Source organism: Phocoena sinus, chromosome 14 (assembly GCF_008692025.1).
Source record: "Phocoena sinus isolate mPhoSin1 chromosome 14, mPhoSin1.pri, whole genome shotgun sequence".
Classification (NCBI taxonomy): domain Eukaryota; kingdom Metazoa; phylum Chordata; class Mammalia; order Artiodactyla; family Phocoenidae; genus Phocoena; species Phocoena sinus.
The window spans coordinates 16,063,473-16,087,561 of record NC_045776.1 but is presented as its reverse complement, the minus strand read 5'-3'; the positions used below and the strand labels follow the sequence as shown (position 1 = coordinate 16,087,561).

The 24,089-nt window shown below is 46.8% G+C and overlaps 2 protein-coding genes across 5 annotated transcripts in view; both read right to left on the bottom strand.

The window, feature by feature from the left end:
• The window catches only part of ALPK2 (alpha kinase 2), an 87,088-nt gene extending 85,541 nt beyond the window's left edge, over nucleotides 1–1,547 (bottom strand). For all 4 annotated transcript variants that reach the window (XM_032654269.1, XM_032654270.1, XM_032654272.1 and 1 more), the window contains exon 1: nucleotides 917–1,547. In XM_032654269.1, coding sequence (XP_032510160.1) covers nucleotides 917–1,420 — 504 coding nt within the window. In that variant the 5' untranslated portion in view covers nucleotides 1,421–1,547. The remainder of the gene's footprint in view (nucleotides 1–916) is intronic.
• LOC116764972 (alpha-protein kinase 2-like) lies at nucleotides 1,417–21,464 on the bottom strand. The gene is given in 3 exon segments (XM_032654032.1): nucleotides 1,417–2,072; nucleotides 2,075–2,223; nucleotides 21,445–21,464. Coding segments are annotated over 3 exon segments (693 nt in total). The 3' UTR covers nucleotides 1,417–1,548.
• Between the last annotated feature and the right edge of the window lie 2,625 nt (nucleotides 21,465–24,089).

Here is a 24,089-nt window from a genome sequence, read left to right as displayed (position 1 = left end):
AGGGAGAACAGAGGCTGAGTAAAAATAATTGATAAATAACTTTTCTTAGGTATTTATTTCCAAAAACCAAATCTTGGTCACAGCATAGCATCAGTTCAAAGCCCATTTGGAACCCTTTAAAATTATAAATATAATAAGTTCATATATCAAGCATAACATATTTGTACATTAATTATTCCCATTAATTCAACTGCATCTGTTTCAAATACACCCCCACATCAGTAATAGAGTAAAACTTTTTTTTTTTTGGCTTCCTGTTGTGTTTTCTTAGCCTCTTTAATACTTTGTGGTCTAAGAAAAATAAAATAAAACAGACATTCATTCAAAAACCTACTCTGATTTTTGAGCACAGCAAAATCTACTTTATCTATTTTCTCCAGCATCAAGTGAATTCTGCAAATCATTTAGACACACAGAAATCTTTCATCCATACTACGAATTCTGATAAAAGCCAGCACTTACCAGTTTTCAAACTGCCCCAAAACATTACTAAAAAGAATGTTTTGGTTTTTCTTTTCTTTTTTTTTTTTTTTTTTGGTTTTTCTTTTCTATAAGCTACACCCAAAACATTTGCTTAAAAACTTTCTAAATAGTGACATTGCCTGGTAAAACACATGCAGTGACAAAATATCAAATTTCTTTTTCCAGCTGTCCAGAATCCTATTAGTGCCTCTTACTTCTATCTGTCTTTTGCTATAATTAGGATGGCTTAGGGTTTATCTGGGCCTTTATTCAAAACCAGATTTCCTTCCCAGCAGCAGCCCCTGTCATTCACAAGTACCCTGACGGTACTGGAAGAACCATTTTGATGTACATTGTGGAACAGCAATTGTGAATGTGAAGGGAAGGGACATACACACACATGCACACGCACAAATACATTTTAGCTTATAATTTTTTAAAAGAGGAGTCTTACCTGAGGACGATCTCTCCAGTCTGGAATCCTGCTTGTTTCAAGTACGTTTTTAACCCACACTCCTTCTCCCTGCAAGTCCAAGTTCCCTTCTTTGGAGAGTGAGCTTGGTGGAGTCTGCAGGATTTTTGCTTCTTGCTCTGCTTGGGTTGGAATAGCACAGCCTCCTGCATGGAACTGGGAATTCAAACCAGTCGCTTCTGCTTTGGCATGGGAACTCTCTCTTTTGTCACTTGGGGTTAATGGGTGCTTAACAGGTCCTCTGGGATACAGGCGATTCAGGGAGGCTTCTGTTGCCCTTTCTTCCAGGTTGGGGTTCAGCTTCTTGGCTTTTCCCTTAATCCCCGGTCGCCTCGCCCTGGCAGGTTTCTCTGAGCCTGTCCGGCTCAATAAGTCTTTTCCCCCTACTCTTTTCTCAGCCACAGTCTCCAAACACTGGTTCATCCCTGATTTTCCTAACTCACCAGATAAGTGCTTCCTCTCTCTCTCTGTTACTGCTTTATCCATGTTTAGCAGATTGTCACTGGCAAATTCCTTTCCTGCCTGGTGGCCGTCTCTGGTTTCCCCTTGAATTCCTGGATAGCCATCTTCAGCAGCTTCAGGAGCAGTGGGTGGTTTACATCTCCCCTGGTCTGTCACCAGTAGGTTAGGGTAATCTCTGAGCAGAGTTCATAATCACTGTCCAAGTCTGTGCTGGAAGCCGGGCGGCTGACAGGCTTGTTGCTCGTGGCCCTGTCACCTGGGGAAGTGGATGAGGCTGCCTCCATCAGCGGTAGGCTAAAGCTGATGTATTTCTGTACTGTGGGATTTTGATGACTAGAGTCGAAGACTTCTTCATTAGGGCCACTAGTGTCTAAGGCACCATCCATTAACCTTGACAGTTTGGAATGCACTGTCCTGTGGCCACACACATCTTGTTTATAGGGACTATTACTTGAATTAGAACAAAGCAACCCCTCTACAACGTCCTCTGTGTTATCGGGATCACGAGCCTCTTCAGTTTGCCTCACGTCTTTAACATCCAAGGGATTTTCAGAACTGGATGTACCAAGGTCATTATCAGCCAATAGCCGGAGTGAACACACACCACTGAATTTGGAGGAGGGGGAGTCAGCTGATGCGGGAGGACCCGAGGCAATACCTTCTTCTTCCTTATAGGATGTTCCTTCTCATCAATTTGATGTGTGCTTTCCTGCTCATAGGTCTCATGTTTGCAAACTGTGTTGCTGTCATCTTTCGGGTTAAGAGAGAGCTGTTGATTCTCTGACGGACACTCAGCTTCCGTGGACTGAAGATCCACTTCAATGGACCTTCACTGCAGAGCAGCAGATCACCCCCAAACAGTTTTTAGCAGAGATTTGATAAATAGCAGCGTCATTTTGGGTACCGCTAGGATGAAGAGAAGATACAGGTAAGTTTGCATGCCTACATTTCTTGCCTCATGGCACACACAGAAAATGACCATGGTTTTCCTGCACACTCAAGGAGATCTGTGGTTCCCCTAGGAAGGGGTTTGTGGTCAGAGGCAACTGGCTGAGATGCTCAGCAGTTTCCCTTAAGACTCTTCACGATCTTACCCCAAACTGAAAATGCTATGAATTACTCAGATGAATGGAGAAACGTTTTATATTCTAGTTTCGTCTTCTCTCCTTTTATTTTAAGTCATTCTATGTTATGGGAGTTTGAAAAAGCATTACTTTCTGGAGTAAGGTATTATACACAAATAACTAAAGTACTCTAACTCCTGTAGTGGAATAGTATAAGCAGTAACTCTTTTTAAGACCATGCTAAGAAGGCATGGTTCTTGCCAGGAGGCTGTATAGATGATACCATACTAGGACTATCTGTATGAAGCATAGTGCCATTTCCTCTTTAATTTAACATGATTCCAAAGACTAAATCACAGCCATGAGCCCCTCTGGTTGGAAACCAATGTCCACATGCCATCCTGACCAAGACCCGCCAGGTGTTTGGCTTTGGCCCAGCAGGGAAGAAACCGAATCCTGGATCACACCAAGCCTGCTCTCCCTCCCTGCTCCACGAGGGATGGTGCTCGGTGGCTCCTCCCTTTCTTGACTGGAGCCACATGGAGCCTGGAGCCTGACCTGCTTTGCTGACCTTTACCATTAAGACCCTTATCCAGGCTCTGCAGTCCCAATAAAAACTTGTTATACTTGCTTTATATTTGCATTCTTATTTATCTCATTTGACCTCATTGTAATTGTAACACTGCTGATCTCACTCTCTGTATTATCCAGCTCAGAGGCAACCACTTTCAGAAGGCAGGAGCTGAGGGTCTGGCTCAGACTAAGAGATGATGCTCAGATCTTTACTGACTGGTGCATGTAAAAGAGGCACAAATATCTAACCCAGGAGGGTCAGTGTTAGACGCTTACAGCTATGGGACACCGTCTTCCTTATCCTCTCTCTTCCTTACTGGAGGGACCTCATTGTCTCCTGAGCTCATGTGCTCGTAAGCCCTCAGTCGTTGGGTGCCTGCTCACATAGGCCTCATCTTCAGAAATCATAGACTGATTCCAATTTTATTAATACCTTGTTTCTTTTGGTAACTTGGTTCCCAAGTAGAAGACATTCAGGGGTGGCCGAGGTTGGCCAAGCCTGACCCAAAGCTAATCTCTGGATTTGCCCTGACCAACAGCCTGGGGAGACTAAAATTTAGGGCAAATTTCCAGGGGAAACAGTACCTGCTCCTGTCTATTTCACAAAGTTATTTTGAGGTTCAAATGAAAAAAAAAATCAACGTGAAGGGACTTTGTAAAGCAGAAATTTTATGCCACATGTACTCTGTAAGAATGTAAAAGTGCTAAAATGATAATTACGTGATGTGAGAGAGGTATTAGCTAACGCTACTATGGTAGTCATATTGCAATATAAACGTATCAAATCAATATATTGTACACCTTCAACTTACACAGTGTTGTAGGTCAAACATAACTTAATAAAAAAAAAAGAAAGGGGCTTCCCTGGTGGGCGCAGTGGTTGAGCGTCTGCCTGCCGATGCAGGGGACACGGGTTCGTGTCCCGGTCTGGGAAGATCCCATATGCTGCGGAGCGGCTGGGCCCGTGAGCCGTGGCCGCTGGGCCTGCGCGTCTGGAGCCTGTGCTCCTCAACGGGAGAGGCCACAGCAGTGAGAGGCCCGCGTACCGCAAAAAAAAAAAAAAAAAAAAGGATGAGGCAGTGCTAAGACCAGGTTATCGCTGGTTCTCAAGAAGTATGCAGAAGAATTATCAGGGAACTCCATTCAAAATTCTTGAATCAGAATCTGAGTAAAGGGCCTAAGAATTTACTTTTCAAGTTCCCAGATGCATTCTGCTACAAATTGTCCTTGATCCACCCTTGGAGACACCCTCATCCTCATCACCATTAATTAGGCTTAGGTCTCTTCAATTAAAGCTGAGGGAGGCATGAAGAGAAAATGACTTTTGCATGAGTTTCACATTGCCCACGTCATTCCCTTCATGCCTCTTTCTTTTTGTTTTTTTTTTTTTGTTTTTTTTTTTTGTTTTTGCGGTACGCGGGCCTCTCACTGCAGTGGCCTCTCCCGTTGCGGAGCACAGGCTCCGGACGCGCAGGCTCAGCGGCCATGGCTCACGGGCCCAGCCGCTCCGCGGTATGGGGAATCCTTCATGCCTCTTTTTGATTAGCTCTTGGAGATGTGGCCTCAGTCGAGAGCTTACAAGGGGTGTAAAACAGCACCATGGGCTACTAGAAAATCCCAAGTAATTGTGACTTCCTGATTTATCCAGGCCATGGTCCCTCTGCTGGACAAACCAGTTATCCTTGAAGGTACTATAACTTGCGTGGGAAGAAGGAAAAGGAAGAGAGGAAAATAAGACCAAGAGGCACAAAGGACCAGGTAAGAAAGCAATCAAGGAGGAAATAGAGATGATTCTCCAGAATCAAGGAGGGGAAACGAAACAAAGTTGAGAAAAATATGGAGAAGATAAATGAATTAAATATACTTAACTTCTGAATGACTATATTAACAGATCGGGAAATGTTATGATTTAGTAATGTGGGACTTTATGGAACGTGTGTTTTAGCTGATATAAGATTTACAAGTCATCCTGAGTACATTAAAGAGGAAAAGGAACTGGATTAAGTATAATTAACTTCTCACTGGCTAATGAGTGCCTTTGAGAGAGTTATGGTTTGCGGTTGGCATGCCCTAATAATTATCTCTAACATCCTAACAAGGAGGTGGAGAAAATGGGGCAAGGAACCCAGCCTCTGCTGAATACCTCCTCTATTACACAGTGTGCTAGCTGCTCCCTGTCTGCAAAACTGAAGCTCCAAGGAGCCGTCCCCCCAAAGTGACAAAGTAGGTAAGTGGTGGAGCTCGGATAGGAAACCAGAGCCTCTGACTCTGTTGCTTGGCTCTGTGAATCCCGTTAGAAAACGGACATTCAGAGAAGGGAAATGATAGCGTGTAGAGAGAGATCATATTTGCAAATAAAATCTTTCTATTCTAAGTTTTCATCTTGATGGGTCAACTGACAACAAGAGTATGAACAAATATGATGGTAAGAGCTGAAGAAGGGTCAGGGGGGAGACGGGGGAGACATCATGTCCAGCCCTAAAATGACTAAAAATCTACCGGGGGGAGAAACTGCAAATTTCTCAGAGGATTCTGTGGGTCAGTTCTGTGCCAAGCTGTATGGTGCGGTCCAGGAGGACAAAGGGAGTTCAAAAAAGGGACTTCAGTCGTACCTGCTGAAATGGTATGAACGTAGCATCGGGGTTTAGAATCTTTGCAAGATGCTGGCAGAGTGTGCCCCACAGTGATTTGACAGGAATGCAAAACCATCCTGGAAGAATTTCCCTGAACAATTAATTGCATTCTCTCCTTGCGTACCTTTCCTTTTGCCTGAAGGAGACGGCAGCCTTCTTCCACTTTGCTGTGAAAATCTTGCCTGAATACTCTAGGTTCTTTCTAAGTTAAACATTTCCATATCAGAGAAAAAGGGATGCATGTGACCTTAAGTAGATGGAGCTTCTTCTGAGCTTGAACCTTCTGGAATTAGCCTAAACCAGAGGTTCTCAAACATTTTGGCAGCAGGACCCCATCAAACCCTCAAAAATAATTGAACACTCAAAGAACGTTTGTTTATGGAGGTTAGATCCATCAATGTTGACCATATTAAAATTAAAACTGAGAAAAATCAAAAACATTTGTTTATCCCTTCAAAAATAACAAAAATTAACTCATTACATGTTGGCATAAATAACATATTCTTATGAAAAATACCCATATTTTTCCAAAACAAAGTAAAATTGGAAGAGTGGTATTGCTTTACATTTTTTCATGTGGCTTAATAGAAAACAGCTGGATTTTTGTATCTGCTTCTGTTTTCAGTGTGATACACCACATTGTTTGGGTCGAAGTATTATGAGGAAAATCTGTCCTCACACAGATATGTAGTTGGAAAAGGAAGCAGTATTCTAATGGTCTTTTCATATGATTGCAGATAACCCCTTTGATACTACACAAAGATTAGTTGCAATGTGGAATCTGAACCCATACCAGTGAATTTTTCATACTTCCATTGGTCTGCATTTTATTTTACATACCTCTCTAACCCATGTATGATTTTGTAACATCACGTATTAGTCATTTGGAAAAACTTGGTTCATAAGATCTCCAAATATTAATATGGTTCAATATACAATATTTTTAAGATTCCCATTCCTTAATATTACTACTGATTGTATAAGAACAATTTTGAACTATTGGGAAACTATCAAGCTTATAACGAAGGATACAAGTTTTCCAAATTTCTAAATTAAGAAAATAATATAAATATTCACTTATCATAATGACGTAAGTCAATTCTGCGCTAAATGGCATGGTAGAGGTGGAAGATGGAGGGCATCAGCAAAAACTGTGAAATAAGGACGCCTGGAAGTTTCCTCCTTTATAAAAGCAACAAGAACACTGGCGAAATTTGTCTGAATCAACTTCTTCAGAGCTCTAAACGTCAGCCAAAGGCCATGTAGGTAGCATTTATTCAACAAAAAATGGCTGAATCTCAGTAAGAACAGTGAGTTTTTTGCAGCTTAACTTGCCCTAGTCCTCTCCCCCCATCCCTAGTTCCATGGTAGTCTCGGGAACCAAGAGCCCACAATCACAGTGAAAATTAGCAGCCTGGCAGCCAATGAAGGAAGCAGAATGGGGTTGGAGCAACTCCAAAGCCCCATTCCCAGGGAATCATCACGATTTGACCTGTCTGGTGCTTTCCTGGAAGACCTCACTCATGAGACTGTCTTTCTGTGACCTGATTCAGAGCTCACCCAGCATGAACAATATTTTCCCTGAGGGCATTTGTCCAAAAAATTCAGAGGCGATAATTTAACATCATGGCTGCCTGCAGCAGTGGATAACAATCGTGGCAAACAATGGGCTAACCCAAACGTTGACCTGGGAAGGAGGAGCCTGGTTTCCATCCATGCTGGGGTGGAGGTGGGGTGGCAGGAGGCAGGGAGGGGCGCTAATTCTAGAAGTTCCTTGGGATCGCACCAACTTAGGATGGTTTTGTGCCTTGTGAGCAAGTGTTATAAATGTGAGTGAGAACTAAGAGCCCAGGGCAAGTATCCATAGGACTAATAACGCTATAAAATAACATGAAGACAGGGGTTGGGGAACAGAATGTAACAAGTGCAATTAAAGACACGGAATCATTTTTTTCTTTAGCTACCAGTGCAAAAGACCTATCCAAACGGATACGCTTTTATTTTATTTTATTTTTTTAAACATCTTTATTGGAGTATAATTGCTTTACAATGGTGTGTTAGTTTCTGCTTTATAACAAAGTGAATCAGTTATACATACACATATATCCCCATATCCCCTCCCTCTTGAGTCTCCCTCCCACCCTCCCTATCCCGCCCCTCTAGGTGGTCACAAAGCACCGAGCTGATCTCCCTGTGCTATGCGGCTGCTTCCCACTAGCTATCTGTTTTACATTTGGTAGTGTATATATGTCCATGCCACTCTCTCACTTCGTCCCACCTCACCCTTCCCCCTCCCCATGTCCTCAAGTCCATTCTCTAGTAGGTCTGTGTCTTTATTCCCATCTTGCCGGATACACTTTTAAATCCCTATACTTCAGTCACCATCATCATCACCATCACCGGCATCATCCCCTAAGGGTGTTGTGTTTTCAAATGCATTATTTCATACATTTATTTATTCATGATTCCACTGGCACAGATAAAATAAATTACTACTCCCCATGTGGACTGAAAAGCAGATTAGCCCAGCTCCTGTCGCTGTTCCTTTCCCCTCTTGTCTCCTGGAGGTCATTTGCCTGCTCCCCAAAAAACTCTCCCAACAATGTTAAAATCGCTGACGCTCAAACTGTGTAATCTGGCCAGGAGCCCTGAAGACAGAGTTCATAGGAGTGGAAGCTGAAACTACTGGCTAGAGGTAGGATTTGGAATCCCCTCTGAATTTCAGATATTATTCTATTTTACTACGTATTCCACCTTCCAGTGGAAGAAAACAAGATCTGGGAACAAGCAGTCTGCAGTGTCTCCCCGCCCCCTCCCTGAGCCATGCCTGGCCGTGCAGCATGAAGGGGAGAGGCTGGGCTCGATAAACGCTTACATGATGACATCCTCGTCCTCTGTGCAGTCATAGCACCTGGTGAGGGTCATAATATTTTCTGACACTAAGTGTCTGTATTTTATGACTTGCCTAACTGCTGCTATCCATTTTATAAATTGACTTATTCAGAATAACTAAAGGAATAAGCAAGCCCCTTATATGCCCCAAAGCTATATTTATTATACAGATGGAAGAATTCCAACACTAGAAACACACAGAATTTCTTAAAATTTTCCATAAGCAGCTGGACATATTTCAAACCTGATGAGGAGATTCCTTGTACATGTACCAATTTATTTAGTTATTTATCCGACAGATGTACTGAGCCGCACACCTGGAGAGCTGAAGGGGTCCTTTGGGCCGTGCTGCTCCAGGGACTGCTTACCTCCCATCCACTCTGCCCACCGCGTCCCCTCTTTTGCTCTGTATCACAGAGCTGGCCCCTGGAGGCTGCATCTCCCCAGCTCTCAGGACCACCAGCTTTCTGCTGCATTTGACCAAAAGAAGGCAGGAGACGGGAGGGTGGGAAGACATGAGAAGCCAGCTTCAGGTGGCATTTCTAGCAGGCGTTTCTACCCTCCTGTAGCTCCAGGTCCTACAGGACAGGCCCATCCGGAACTGGTAGCCCTGCCACCTCCCTTTGTCTCTGCAGATAGGAGATGGCAGCTTCCTGCTGATGCTAATCTCTGGAGGACCTCACTGCCCAATATCAGCAAAAGTCCTTAAAAATATTAGCCAGCCAAATCCACAATATTTAGAAAAATGTATACATTCTAAACAAGTGAGGTTATCTGAGAAAAACAAGGCTGGATCAGCACTCAGAAATCAATGAATATGGGGACTTCCAGATATGGCAGAGGAAGAAGTTAGTAAATCCCCTTTTCCAATAGCAACTATGAAACTGGACAAAACTGTCAAAAACCATATTAGGTTCAAGAAATTGATCAAAAGGAAAACAAATGCAAAACAAATTTGCAGCTAGGGATTTTAGCTGCAAATTCCCCTAATAAAAATGAACAGGGGCTTCCCTGGTGGCGCAGTGGTTGAGAGTCCGCCTGCCGATGCAGGGGACACAGGTTCGTGCCCCGGTCCAGGAGGATCCCACATGCCGCGGAGTGGCTGGGCCCGTGAGCCATGGCCGCTGAGCCTGCGCATCTGGAGCCTGTGCTCCACAACGGGAGAGGCCACAGCAGTGAGAGGCCCGTGTACCGCAAAAAAAAAAAAAAAAATGAACAGTATTATAAGATCTCTGTCTTCACTATACTACACCACTACTAGCACACACACACACACACACACACACACACATTATGACCATAAGAACAAATAGCTGGAACAGACTAGCAACCAGAAATAGTGTGAAGGATATGGGAATATATCCGCCTGTTTGGCTCCATCACCTGTGTAACCCTGCATTTAATGCTTGGTTGCTGTCTTTCTGGTTAGACCCTGACTGATACAGAGATGATTTATTTTACAGATTTTGGAACTGAGGTCCAAAGAAGATGTGACTCTCTTAAGTTACACAACTAAAAAAAAGAAGAAATATCTCCCACGTGTAAGGCATTGAGTTAGCTGCTGTATGGATAAAGTTGTTAAATTCCTAGGCCCGCCTCAGGAGCTCCCCATCCAATAAGGGAAACGAGGTGTCTATATAAGCAGCTCCAGTACAGGACAGTACGTGCTAACCATTAAAAATCTGACCAATTATAGAAATTTGGGGGTAGGGGGCTGGCACATAATAATGGTGTCCTGGGAACTTGAAAGCTGAAGCAGGTCTAGGAAATACACAGTGGGATTCTGGCAGGAAAGCTGGTACACACCTGAGGTTGGGAAGGGGGCTGATCACTCCAGGCAGAAGGAACGGCCAAAGGTGAGAGGAGGTGGGAAAGCTCTGGGCCCTCGCGGAAAACAACAAACCATGCTTCATTTGGAAGCTGGCAGAGTGCTGAGCTGAAAGTTAGGGCAACTGCATGATTTACTGTTGAAGCAGGACACTTTAGAGAGTGAGGAGGGATGCAATTAATATTTACGCCAAGCCACAGGCAGAAAGTGGGGTGGACCCAGGCCAGTGAGGACAAAGAGTCGCCCACCAGGAGGTGGGCAGGGCCCAGAGGGTGAACGATTTTCCATCCCAGAATGAAGGGTTTGGACCTCAGGCTCCAATTCACTGGGAAGCAGATCAGAGCAGTCATTTAGGGAAGAGTGGAAATCGTTCTGTGAGACGCTCACCACATTGCACAGGGTACCAGGGTGAGGAAGGTGTGCTCCCACTCTCCTGAGGCCTCTGCTAAGCAGGAACACCCCATCCTCCCATGTGTCCTGTTGGACCTACGACCACACATGCCCGGCACACTGCATGGGACTTGAAAAGGGAGAGAAAAAATGGGTGGAAAAAGACTTGTTTCCTTCCCTGGGGGAGCTACCAATTTTGCTGAGAGATAAGACTTTCAGGTATTAAGCAGGGAGCAGCATGTGATTTGCAAACTCCAGTGTCATCATATTCCAAAAGGCACAGCTGAGGCAGTGAGCGCTTCTGGTGGATTGGAGGGGAGAGGTCAGGGTGGCCTGGATCTCAGGGAACGGAGCCAGGAGCAGGTAACCTGAGCCCAGAGGGGAGGATTAGACTTTGGCTAAATGGGGACGAGGCGAGGGCATTCCCGGCAGATGTATCGGAGCTGGAACAAGCAGGTCGGGTGTAAGGGACAGAGAAGAAATGAGCTGTGTGGGGAGAGGGCCCTGAAGGATAGATGCTGTGGGTTGGAAGCACAGAATTCTGCTCAGGAGAGAAGCACCAGGGAAGTTCTACTTTTCCTCTTCACTCAGGTGCAGTTCTGAGCAGATCGGGGAAGCAGGTTACGAAGTCAGTACAGTGTATAATAGGTAAGGGACAGACTTAGCGGCAAGCCTGCCTGGGTTCACATGCTGCCCGTCCACCATGTGATACTGGACAAGCTACTGAGTGGCTCAGGACAATAAATGGGCCTACGCCAGGGGGTGACATGAGGATTATGGGAGTTCACTCCTGTAAAGTGCTTAAAGCAGGACCTGGCACACACGAAGCTCTAAATCGGTAGTTCTCAGCTCTGGCTGAACCCTAGAATCCCTTGGAGTGCTTATAAAAAAATACCAGTGCCAGAAGATTTTTAGGGCAGTGAAACAATTCTGTATGATACTATATTGGTAGATAGATGTCACTACGCATTTTCCAAACCCATAGGTTGTACAATGCCAAGTGAGCCCTGATGTAAACCCTGGACTTTGGCTGGTAACGACGTGTCGGTGGAGGCTCGTCAGTTGTAACAAACATCTCAGTCTCATGGGGGACGCAGACAGTGGGAGAGTCTGCGTTGGGGACAGCGGGTAGATATGGAAACTGTGCTTTCGGCTCCATTTTGCTGTGAACCTAACACTGCTCGAAAAAATAGTCTATTTAAAAGAGGGGGGCTTCCCTGGTGGCGCAGTGGTTGAGAGTCCGCCTGCCGATGCAGGGGACACGGGTTCGTGCCCCGGTCCGGGAGGATCCCACATGCCGCCGAGCGGCTGAGCCTGTGAGCCATGGCCGCTGAGCCTGTGCGTCCGGAGCCTGTGCTCCGCAACGGGAGAGGCCACAGCAGTGAGAGGCCTGCGTACCGCAAAAAAAATAAAAAATAAATAAAAGAGGGAAAAATATACTAGTACCAGGGCCCCCCCCCAAAAAAATCAATTAAGCAGCATCTCAGGGTGAAGGGCTTTGCCCTTGGTGTTTTTCAAGCCTCCCAAGTGACTGTGATGAGCAGTCAGGGCTCAGATAGCGCTGAGCTAAATGAACGTTAGCTCCGGGTACCTAGCGAAGGACGTAGGGGAGCCAGTAAGTGGATGGCAGAGGAGGGATCTCAGCCTGGCCTTGTCCGGGGAGTGGTTTCCTGGCTTCCATTTGGCACAAAAGTGCTGAGCTTCTGACAGCTTTTCTTTTTTTTTTTTTTTTTTTTTTTTTTTTGCGGTACGCGGGCCTCTCACTGTCATGGCCTCTCCCGTCGCGGAGCACAGGCTCCGGACACGCAGGCTCAGCGGCCATGGCTCACGGGCCCAGCTGTTCCGCGGCATGTGGGATCTTCCCGGATCGGGGCACGAACCTGCGTCTCCTGCATCGGCAGGCAGACTCTCAACCACTGCGCCACCAGGGAAGCCCTGACAGCTTTTTGAGCCTCTGGGACCAAATGCAGACCAACCAGACACTCTGAACAGAAATGAGCTAACTGACTTCAGAAAGGAAAACATTTCATGGCCTTACTGCCAACAGGCTTAGTTAACAGATGACTGACCTCTCTTATCAAAAGAAAACTCAAGCGTAGCCGCAAACAATCCCCACGCACCTCACTAACAGGCCACCAAGCCAGCCTAGGGTCCCAGAATGTCTCCAGAAATCTCAAGGGACATTGTGACAATAGAAAGACTCCTAGATTAAACTGCAAATCCACCTGTGAAAGACATGGCCTCTTGAGAGCAGGACAGAGAACAACGTATCACTGGACATAGGCTCGGAGGACCCAGAGCTCTTTCATAAAAGCAAGTTAGCTTAGAATTCCGAAGGACTGATACTGTTAATTTATTTAAATACCCAGCATGCTCCAAAACAAACCTCGATTTTCCCATCCAAACCCGCTTCTCATCTCAAAAAAATCTGCAACTCCATTCTGCCGATCGCTCAGGCTGCATACCTTGGAATCGGTCCTCTACTCCCCTCCAGCATCCGGTCCAACAGCAGCATATCTGGTGCTGTCAGATGCATCCAGAGCCTGCTGGCTTCCTGCCACCTTCTCCAGGACCACCGTGGACCAAGCCCCTGCACCTTTTGTCTGAATTACCGAGTTGCTGCCTGCAGGTCTCCCCACACTGTGCCCTGTCTACTTTATAGACAGAACATTCACCCCACAGCAGCCCAGCAGCATCCTTTTAAAACGAAGCCAGAAGAGATCATTTCTCTGTTTAGAAACGCTCCTGTGTGTCTGCATCTCATTCAAAATAAGATTCAACGTGCATAGATCATGGCCTCCAAGACCCAACAGTCTTGTCTCTGGGATTCTTCTCCTACGACTGTCTCCTCCCTCAACCCTCTCCAGCCACGGGGACCTTGCACAGTCCCACCTCCGGGCTTCCTTCTGCCCTTGCTATTCATTCTGATGAGAACACTCTTCCCCAGGTAATAATCACGCCCCCCTTCCACTCCTGCCCATCGCATCTCTGCTCCCAGCAGCTCACTGGAGAGCACTTTCCTCCCCTGACATGCTTTCCCTCCCTGGCTTTCCTTTACTCTTTGTCACCAGACACTTTACTGGTTTTACTGGTCTGTCTCATGTGTGACTCCCCCTCTCATCCCTATTCCATGAGACTGGGGACTTCACTGTGCTGCTACTACTGTGGGCTTAAAGCCACTGCAGCAAGAGTCCACTAGATTCCTAACTTTTTTTTTTTTTTTTTTTTGCCTCGCCGTGTGGCATGTGGGATCTTAGTTCTCCGACCAGGGATCGAACCCGTGCCCCCTGAAGTGGAAGCGTGGAATCCTAACCACTGGACAGCCAGGAAATTCCCTCAACCAGCTTCCTTGAAAAAAAAAAGTGGAGATGAAATTTGATCGGAGATTTGAACAGACAGGGGAAACTGTGATTATATGCCTGTCTACTGTTCCATCAGTTGATTTCAAACCTTCAGAAATAGAAGTTGGAGTAGTGACAGCCAAAAATCCCAAATTCAGGATCCTTACAGAAGCAGAGACTGATATCACCTTGTTACACTAGCAGAGAGAGACTAAACATCGCAGTCAGTTTACCAAATGATGCCGCTTGCCTGTGTGTTTGGTCGGGACAGAACAACAATATGGAGGCCCTTGGATTGAAAAAGAACCCCTCTCACTCCTCCCGCCTCTGAAGTGGGTAGGACTTTGTATAAACAAAAACAATGCTTTTGGAAAATTAAAATAAAAACAAACAAACAAAAAACCCCCAGGGTCTTGAACAGTAACTGGTATATTGTAGGCCCTCCATGAATTCTTGTTTTTCAAGGAAGTACACACGATCACTCCTTTTTGAGTTATACTCCAGCACGTGTGTTAGCAGATTTTGTTTTGGAGGGCGGCCCTGGTAGAATGAGATGCGTGAGTGACAGGACGAGGCCCTGGGGCCCTGTGGGGACATGATTCTTGGGTAATCCTAGCTTTGCTCCTAACCAGTTGTTAGAAACTTGGATGGGTCCCCTGATCACTCGGGTCTTGGGTGATATATAAAGTAAAGGAATTGGACTAGATCAATTGCATTTAACGAATTAAATCGGCATTTCTTGGGAGTAGCACCTGAGTATCAGTATTTTTTTTTATTTTTTTATTTTTGCGGTACATGGGCCTCTCACTGTTGTGGCCTCTCCCGTTGCGGAGCACAGGCTCCAGACGCGCAGGCTCAGCGGCCATGGCTCACGGGTCCAGCCGCTCCGCAGCATGTGGGATCTTCCCGGACCGGGGCACGAACCCGTGTCCCCTGCATCGGCAGGCGGACTCTCAACCACTGCGCCACCAGGGAAGCCCCTCAGTATGTTTTAAGAGTTCCCCGGGAGTAATGTATAGCCAGAAGCGGGGTCATCCATAGAGCAGGGCCTCTCATGCGTTACTGGGCACACAGATCGCCCGGGATCTCGTTAAAATGCCGAATCTGATTTGCCAGTCGGGGTGAGCGCTGGAACTCTGGCATTCTAACAAGCTTCCAGGGGAAATCAACTCTGAGCGACAAGGTCTTGGAGTCGCTTCCAGCTCCATGACTCTGCCCTTATCTATGAAGAGTGAAGGTCCCTTTATTAAATTCTCAGAAAAATAGCATCTGCCACTTGACTGGTGGTTAGGAGTCCCCAGTAAATGCCCAGCAGCTGCCCCCCCACCATGGAACTCAGTGGCTGTTCAGGTTGGTTTTGCTTTTTAAAAAATCTAATTGCTCGACCCAGGCAGGGGGGAACGTGCAAAACCAGACCCAAGAACTTCTCTCTCAAAAGCAGCCTTGGAGACTGTGATCAGGGAAGAAACCCATCACAATTTAATTGCTTCTCTTTGCCTGCTGCTCTGTCGTAGGAGCCTTGGTGCTAGCTGTGAACCTCTTAGACATCTTCACCGGGCCACCTCATTGCGCCTCAGCCTCGCTCCCATCTCCTGGGGCCCACTGGGTGAGCAGGCCCGGTGCTGGCAGCAGACAGGACAGCAGGGCGCTGGCACGGGGCCGGGGGGAGCAGGCCCATGCTGGGGGAAGGCTAGGCAGGGTTGGCAAGGAGGAAGCATTCCCAGCCCACTGGGGCAGTGGCCCAGGGAGTGGGGAATGACATGGCCAGAAAGGGGGCAGCCACAGAGTGACCAGAAACTCAGGCTCCCTGCAGCTTCATGGGTGACAAGGAGCCACTGACATGGTGGCCTTGGCCTACAGCTCCTGCAGGAGGCCTTTTAACATTATTCCCCACCTTCCCAACCCCTTCAGCAGCACAGCCGCTACCTGGGGAGAGTGCCAGCAGGCTGACCACCAAGAAGCCACCGTAATTCAGATCTTTCCCCCGGGGTTCAGATGGCTGTCCGGAGAATGGCTCTATGGGGGATAAATTAAACTGACAAACACAGATGAACAGGAACAACGCATACAAAGTCCATTGAATTTGTACGCGTACATGGAGCCTTCTCAAGAGAATGAAGACCCAAAGAAGTGACCAGAGTAGGAAGCTTTTAGACCTTTTAGACACAGAAACAATAAATTTGTGAAGAATTGACAAGACAAAGGGTTTGGGCTGTGGGTGGTAAATGGTGAAGAGGTAACAGGAAGAGAAGGGGGAGTTTAACAAGGTTTGTTTGTACAGAGTTCTTGGCTCCAGTTTCCCCATCTCAAGGCCTTCCCTCCTCCTGGTACAGGGGACACACCTTTCACAGGGGAGTTTTAGGACTTGTTTCAGGGAAGGAAGGCGAGGGGAGAAGGTCAGAGTGATCCTCCTGCTTCTTCCATTTAAAAAAATTCCCTCAACTTAAGATCTTCCATATGCCAAGGTACCATATTTGGGGGTAGCATGTCCTGAACCCCAGCAGCTCTTTCCTCTCCCCTCAGATCAGGACTCAGTAAAGAATATAACAAAAGCACTATATGCATTTCCTAATTCAACCCACAACTCTTGATCGAATTCCTGTTGAGAGGGCGCTGGCCACTGGAGGTCCAGCAGGGAACAGATCAGACAAGTTTCTGCTCCCATGGAACTTACCTCCCCGTTGGGGGAAACTCACAACAAAGAAAAATACAAATAAATATATACCATGCCAGGAAATAACCCAAGTGTCCATCAACGGAATAACAATTCTGCTAGATCCAAACCATGAAACTGAGAAACACTGCTCAGCCATAAAAGAAATGAACCACTGACACACCAAATGACACAGATTATTCTCAAAATAATTATGTGGAAGTGAAAGAAGCCAGCTACAAAAGAGTACATGCTCCATGATCTTATATATATAAAAACTCTAGAAAAGACAAACTAGCCTCCAGTGACCAAAGCAGATCAGTTGTTGTGTGAGGATGGGTAGACAGAGAGGGCAGGAAAGTGGGGTTGCAAAGGGGCATCGAGAGATCTTTTGAAGGGATAGATGTGTCCACGCTCTTGGTGGCGGTGATGGTTCCACGTGCGTGTGCACGTGTCAAAGCTCACCGAATTGAACACCTTAAATGCGCGGAGTTCACTGTATATCCATCATACCTACGCAAAGCTGTTAAATGTGTGTGTGTACACATACATACGTTACGTCACGTGCTACATGAAAAGGAAAGCAAGATAAGGAAGGCAGGATACGCTGGGGGCAGGCAGGGAGTGCTATTTTGTTTCTTTTTTTTTTTTTTTGGCTGCGTTGGGTCTTCGTCGCTGCACGCGGGCTTTCTCTAGTTGTGGCGAGCGGGGGCTACTCTTTGTTGCAGTGCACGGGCTTCTCATTAAGGTGGCTTCTCTTGTTGCGCGGCACGGGCTCTAGGCACGCGGGCTTCAGTACTTGTGGTGCACAGGCTCAGTAGTTGTGGCTCATGGGCTCTAGAGCGCAGGCTTAATAGTTGCAGTGCTCGGGCTCAGTTGCTCCGCGGCATGTGGGATCTTCCCGGACCAGGGCTCAAACCCGTGTCCCCTGCATTGGCAGGCAGATTCTTAACCACTGCGCCACCAGGGAGGCCTGTGAGTGCTATTTTTTCTGACCAGATGGCTGGTCAGAGAAGGTCTCAGTGATCAGGTGATTTTGAGCAGAAACCTGAAGGCAGTAAGAGAACTGGCCATGGGGTTATCTGGGGAGAGAACATTCCAGGTAGAGGGAAGAGCAAGGGAAAAGGCCCTGTGGGCCTGAGGAACACTGGAGCTCAGTAATGGCTCAGAACTGAGTTAATACTTCAAGATCTGGACTGAATCATTGCCCCGAGCTTCACATACAGTCTTGCATCTGTCCTGCCTACCTGGGTAGAGTCCGTGTCTTTGGACGGAGCCTGGCTTCTTAACACCTATATAAGCAGTGGTCACACTATACCAGCTCTGGAATCTGCACTAAGATTCTCATTCAAGAATTCCAAGATCTGCTTGACCTCATCTTCTCTGAAATGGGCAGGCAGCCTGATTCCACTTTCAAGCTCTTACGACTGAGAGTAACTAACTGTGTCAAACAAATCACAAAAGACCTCAGGGTAAAAAGAGTGAACATTTACCTGGCATTTGCTAAGTGACAGGCACTGTTCTAAAAACCTTATGTGTATTATCTCAGGTCATCTTCCCCCAGCCTTGCAAGGTAGATACTGTTATTATTCCCACTTTACAGGTATAGAAACTGAGGCAGATAGAAGATAAGCTACATGCCCAATTAAGAGGCTGACACTTGAACCTGGGCGGTATGACTCTGGAGCCAGCCCTTGTAAGTATCCACACATGGCCTCGCAGAGTGCTGCAAATCTCTGATTCTTTTTTTTTTTAAATAAATTTATTTATTTAATTTATTTATTTTTGGCTGTGCTGGGTCTTCGTAGCTGCGCAGTCTTTCTCTAGTTGCGGCGTGCGGGGGCTACTCTTCGTTGCGGTGCACGGTCTTCTTATTGCAGTGGCTTCTCTTGTTGCAGAGCATGTGCTCTAGGCACACGAGCTTCAGTAGTTGTGGCACGTGGGCTCAGTAGTTGTGGCTCACGGGCTCCAGAGTGCAGGTTCAGTAGTTGTGGCGCACAGGCTTTGTTGCTCCGTGGCATGTGGGATCTTCCCGGACCAGGGCTCAAACCCTTGTCCCCTGCATCGGCAAATGGATTCTTAACCACTGCACCACCAGGGAAGCCCAAATCTCTGATCCTTAACCAGTGGTCCCCCATATACCCCCACTGGCCTGGTCCAAGCCTGTCCCTGCACGTGGTTGGGACAACTTCCATATCTGGGGCAATCCTGTAGACTGAACTATGTCTCCCTAAAATTTATATGTTGAAGCCCTAACTCCCAATATGATGGTATTTGGAAACGGGGCCTTTGGGAGGTGATTAGGTGGGGTTTTCGTGAAAGGATTAGTGCCTTTATGAGAAGAGACACCAGAGAGCTTGTCCTCTCTCCCCACCCCGACCCCCGCTTTCTCTCTCTCACTATCTTTTCAGTCCTCAGAAATGTCAGCCCATGATTCTGTGATTACAAAGTGAGACTGAACCCCAGTTGGCCCAAGAACTTCCCTCATGTTATTGGTCCTCTCTAAGTTCTCAGAAGGTGTCGATGGAATGGCCTTTCCCGAGCCATTCAGCGTGTGTCCAATTTCCAGTGACTAGTGCATCTTTCTCTGGCAGTCCCACCATCTGGGGAGGGGCTCAGGGACTGACCTGTCACCTGCCCCCAGACTAGCATAGATCTGCCCTGAGAGTCAGCACCGTGGTGGGAGCAACTGCCCAAGTCTGGTCCCCAGGAAAGGATGAGCGAGCACACAGGAAAAGCTGAGTGTCCCATGGCGTGGTCCCCATCACCATCCACTCCACTGAGACACTTACCTACCAGTTAAAACCGGAATGTGGCGATGAGCAGCAGATTATCAGCACGGACCTATCATCCTGGGGACCAAATGGGTGTTTCTTGTCACACCCTTGGGACTCACTCCAGAAATGTTCCAGGCAGTGGTCTGAGGAATGGCCACAAGGCATATCTGCTGAATTCATTCAGGAAGAATGCCGCAGGGGCCCGTCCCAGCTCCGTGCTGGGAACACAGAGGCCTTCCTGGTGCCGGAAAGCTCTACCACTCCTCCTTAAGACTTGTGACACCTACTTAAGCTCACGGGAACACGAAGTTCACAAAATGCTTTCTGACCTTGGATGAAATGCCTTCTCCCTCTTAGCCAAGACATAGCAGCAAGAGTCAGTCATCTTTATTTCTACCCAGTGAGTCCTTGATCAAACGTGTTAATTATATTTTGTCCTCCAAGAGGCAAATAGCAGAGAGGAAAAACAGTGCCAAACTAAGCTACCTTTCTTTTTTTTTAAGTTAATTTTTATTAGAGTACAGTTGCTTTACAATGTTGTGTTAGTTTCTGCTGTACAGCAAAGTGAATCAGCTATACGTCTACATATATCCCCTCCTTTTTAGATTTCCTTCCCATTTAGGTCACCACAGAGCACTGAGTAGGGTTCCCTGTGCTATACAGTAGGTTCTCATTAGTTATCTATTTTATACATAGTATCAATAGTGTATATATGTCAATCCCAATCTCCCAATTCATCCCACCCTCTTTCCCCCTTGGTATCCATATGTTTGTTCTCTACTTCTGTGTCTCTATTTCTGCATTGTGAATAAGTTCATCTGTACCATTTTTCTAGATTCCACATATAAGCGATGTTATACAGTATTTGTTTTTCTCTTTCTGACTTACCACGTCTCTGCAAATGGCACTATTTCATTCCTTTTTATTAAGCTACCTTTCTTACCTCTAAATTGTCTTGTTTTTAATCAGTTCCAAAATTATAGTTCAGTGTGGGGAACATGTTCAGATGGCACAAAGTAACTATTATTTATAGAGTATTCTAAATTCTTTGCATGTGTTGATTTAATCCCTGTGCCAACCCTATAGAGGAGGTACTATCTTTATCCCCATTTTGCAAGTGGGGAAGTGGAGGCCCAAGATGACACAGCTTGTAAGAGGTAGATCTGGGATTTAAATCCAGACAACCTGCTTCAAATCCTTGCTTTCAATGGTGGATATAATCTCCTGTCCTTTGTAAGTGAAGTTGATGGTAACACTTCTACCTTTAGCAGGATGCATGCCTTGAGGTGTTTCTTCCAAGAATGGAGATATTCTTAACGGATTTACCACTACTCATTTGCCCAGCCTCATTTACAACCAGCAACTCATGTTTTTTAGATGTTTGGGAAAGAATCTGTGTTTCCCTGAGCAGAGAAGGAGGCTGAGGGTCCCTCCAGGGGCCAAAGTCTTTGGCTCAGACAACAAGCACTTATGAACAAGCTTCTGCCAGCTACAAACCAGAGTGGCTTCAGGAATATAAGAGTGTCCCAAGACTCCTGGCGTCTGTCTGTCCATCCAGATGTGAGGAATAACTGAGAAGGCCGAGACTTCACTAAAATCACAGATTCCACCTTCTAAAAACCATCCAAACAGGGTTTGGAGTATAAACACATATGACAAAAACATCTTCCACCCTGTGTCTGGGTTACAGCTCTCCTGTTAAATATCCATTTCCTTCTTGTCTTTCAAAATTCTCCATTGATTCTAACATTTTCAAAACTATTCATATGAAATTATTCTGGCTCTAAACACACCTGGTATTATATGCTAGGACAGAGTAATTCTTTCAGAGTAATTCTGGGAACACAAGACTTTCAGGAAGTGATAATTAGTAACAACGAATACTTGCTGCACTGACCTGCGCACCTCGCTGATCATTTTGCGTGAATCACCTCAATATATCATCACAAACACTCATTTTACGGATGAAGAAACTGAAGCTCAGAGAAGTTAACTGGCTTGCTCAATGCCACACAGCTCACAAGCAGCAAAGCTTATTTTAAACTCTTAAGGGTACAGTAGATTACAAAATGCGGCCACTAATTCCTCTCATCCAGTTATGTACGCCCTGTTGCAATGTGACATTCCTGCTCCACTCTTTAAGAGGTGGCCTCTCTCTTCCTGCCTCTTGAATCTGGTCTGGCCCTGTGACTTGCTCTGGCCCGGAGGACGTGGTGGGGATGGTGTTGTGTTGTGAAGGAGCTCAAGAGGGCTTGCGGCTTTCTCCTGGATTGCTCCCCTGAGACCGACACATAGGAAGCCAGTTCCAGCCAACTGGAGGGTAACAGTCTATGTGGAGGAGAACTGAGGTGGCCCAGCCAACAGCCAGCATCAACTACCAGACCTGTTGGTGAAACCATCTTGGACCTTCCAGCCCAGCCATCCCCAGACTGACTCAAGTCCATGAGTGAGCATGAGTGGGCCAGGCAACTCCAGGGGAAGAACCACTGCCAGCCCACAGATTCGTGAGAAATAATCAGCTGCTGCTGGTGCAGGGCCCTCTGTTTTGTTTTGTGGTGGTTTATTATACCGTTTCTCAACCTCAGTTACTACTGGCATTATAGAATGGCTGGTTCTTTGCTGTGGGGTGCTGCCCTGGGCAATGTCAAACATTCAGCAGCCTCCTTGGCCTCTATCCCCCGGATGCCAGTAGCACCCCTTCCCAGCTGTGACAATCAAAAATGTCTCCTGGGCTTCCCTGGTGGCGCCAAGTGGTTGAGAGTCCGCCTGCCGATGCAGGGGACGCGGGTTCGTGCCCCGGTCCCGGAAGATCCCACACGCCGCGGAGTGGCTGGACCCGTGAAGCCGTGGCCGCTGAGCCTGCGCGTCCGGAGGCCTGTGCTCCGCAAACAGGAGAGGCCACAGCAGTGAGAGGCCCGCGTACCACAAAAAAAATGTCTCCAGACATGGCCAGATGTTCCCTGGGGCATAAACATAAGTGACCCAGGAAATCTTCATATTGATTTTTTCCTTCAAATCTTGAGTAAATACCCAGTTATGGTAGAGTTGGAAAAACGTTCTTTGCTCTTTGACCACAGATGCCTCCCAGGTGGCCTGGATGAACTCAGCTGGTATGTTCTTGGGAACCAGCTCTATGTTATCAGGAAAGCTGGTCAGCCCTACGCCAAGGTAGGTAAATAGAAGCATTTTTTTAGAATGCTCAGACACACCACGTATTAGTTTCCTAGAGCCGGCATAACAAGCTACCGCAAAGAGAACAGCATAAAACAAAAAGTTATTCCTTCCCAGTTCTGGAGGCCAGAAGTCCAAGATCAAGGTCTCAGCAGGTCTTCAGCTCCCTCTGAAGGCTCTCTGGAAGAATCTCTCCTTTTGCCCCTTCCCAGCCTCGGGTGGCCGCTGGCAATCCTGGGCTTTTCGCACCTCACAGCTGCATCGCCCCAATCTCTGCCTGTCTTCACATGGCTGTTTTCACACTCCATCTGCGTCTTATAAGGACACCCGTTTTCAGTTTTCTCTCTTTTATAAGGATACCAGTCAGGGCCCATATTAATCTAAGTATGATCTCATCTTCATTTAAATAATTACATCTGCAAAGACCCTATTTCCAAACAAGGTCACTTTCTGAGGCTCCAGGAGAACACGAATTGGGGGCGCCCTGTGCAACCCATACTCATATGAGCAGACTGGCTTGCGATGACTGTGCAGTTCTCCCGGCCACTGTCCCCACCAGGCCTTCTGCAGGGGCCGCCTCCAGCCCAGCCAATGCCAGGGCTGAGCTGACGAGAGATCAAAAGGGGCTGCTTCCCCATCCCTCTAACCCTGTCGGAGCTCCTGCCCCGGCAACCCCCCTCGCCTCCCTCCTTTCTGCCTCACTTGTAACCTGGGCCCACTCCTCAGCACTGCTGGACGTGACCGTGACCATCCAAAGAGGCCTCCTTGCCGCGGAGAGGAGTGTCTCTCTCTAGGTGTGGGTTCCTGGACAGATTTGTATCTGTCGCTTTGCTGCCTGTCTTTAAATTGTGTTCATAAGAGACCACAGTTCCCCATTTGTATACACGTCCTCGTGACTTGCTTTCACTATGAGGTAGAAAACATCTATCAATATTTGCATTTTCTTCCCCTCCTCCCGACCCCTTATGTCTTTAGGGAAAAAAAAAAAAAATTTCACGCTACAGTGCAAACCATACTGTTATCATTGATGTTTCTCTCTCTCGGAATGCTTTCTTGGCTTCCCATGTTCTTTTGTCTGCCAAGCACACTTGACCTGTGGTAATGGAAAGGTCACAACGGCACTGATCAATCTCTCCAAGTAGTCTCATTTGCCCCAAAGTACGAGATTAGGGTGGTATGAGGAGGAGAACGCAGGAAGGACTGGGGAAGAGGTGCTACCTGGTTGAGGAAAGAGGGAAGATGAAGAACCGTGGATAAATACGGAAGCAGGGCTCTTGGCCTCAAGGCAGAACAGCAGATCAGGTTTATTAAACCAGAAAAAAGCTGGGAAACACAGAAACAGGAGCTTTCAAATATCTAAGAACTCAGATT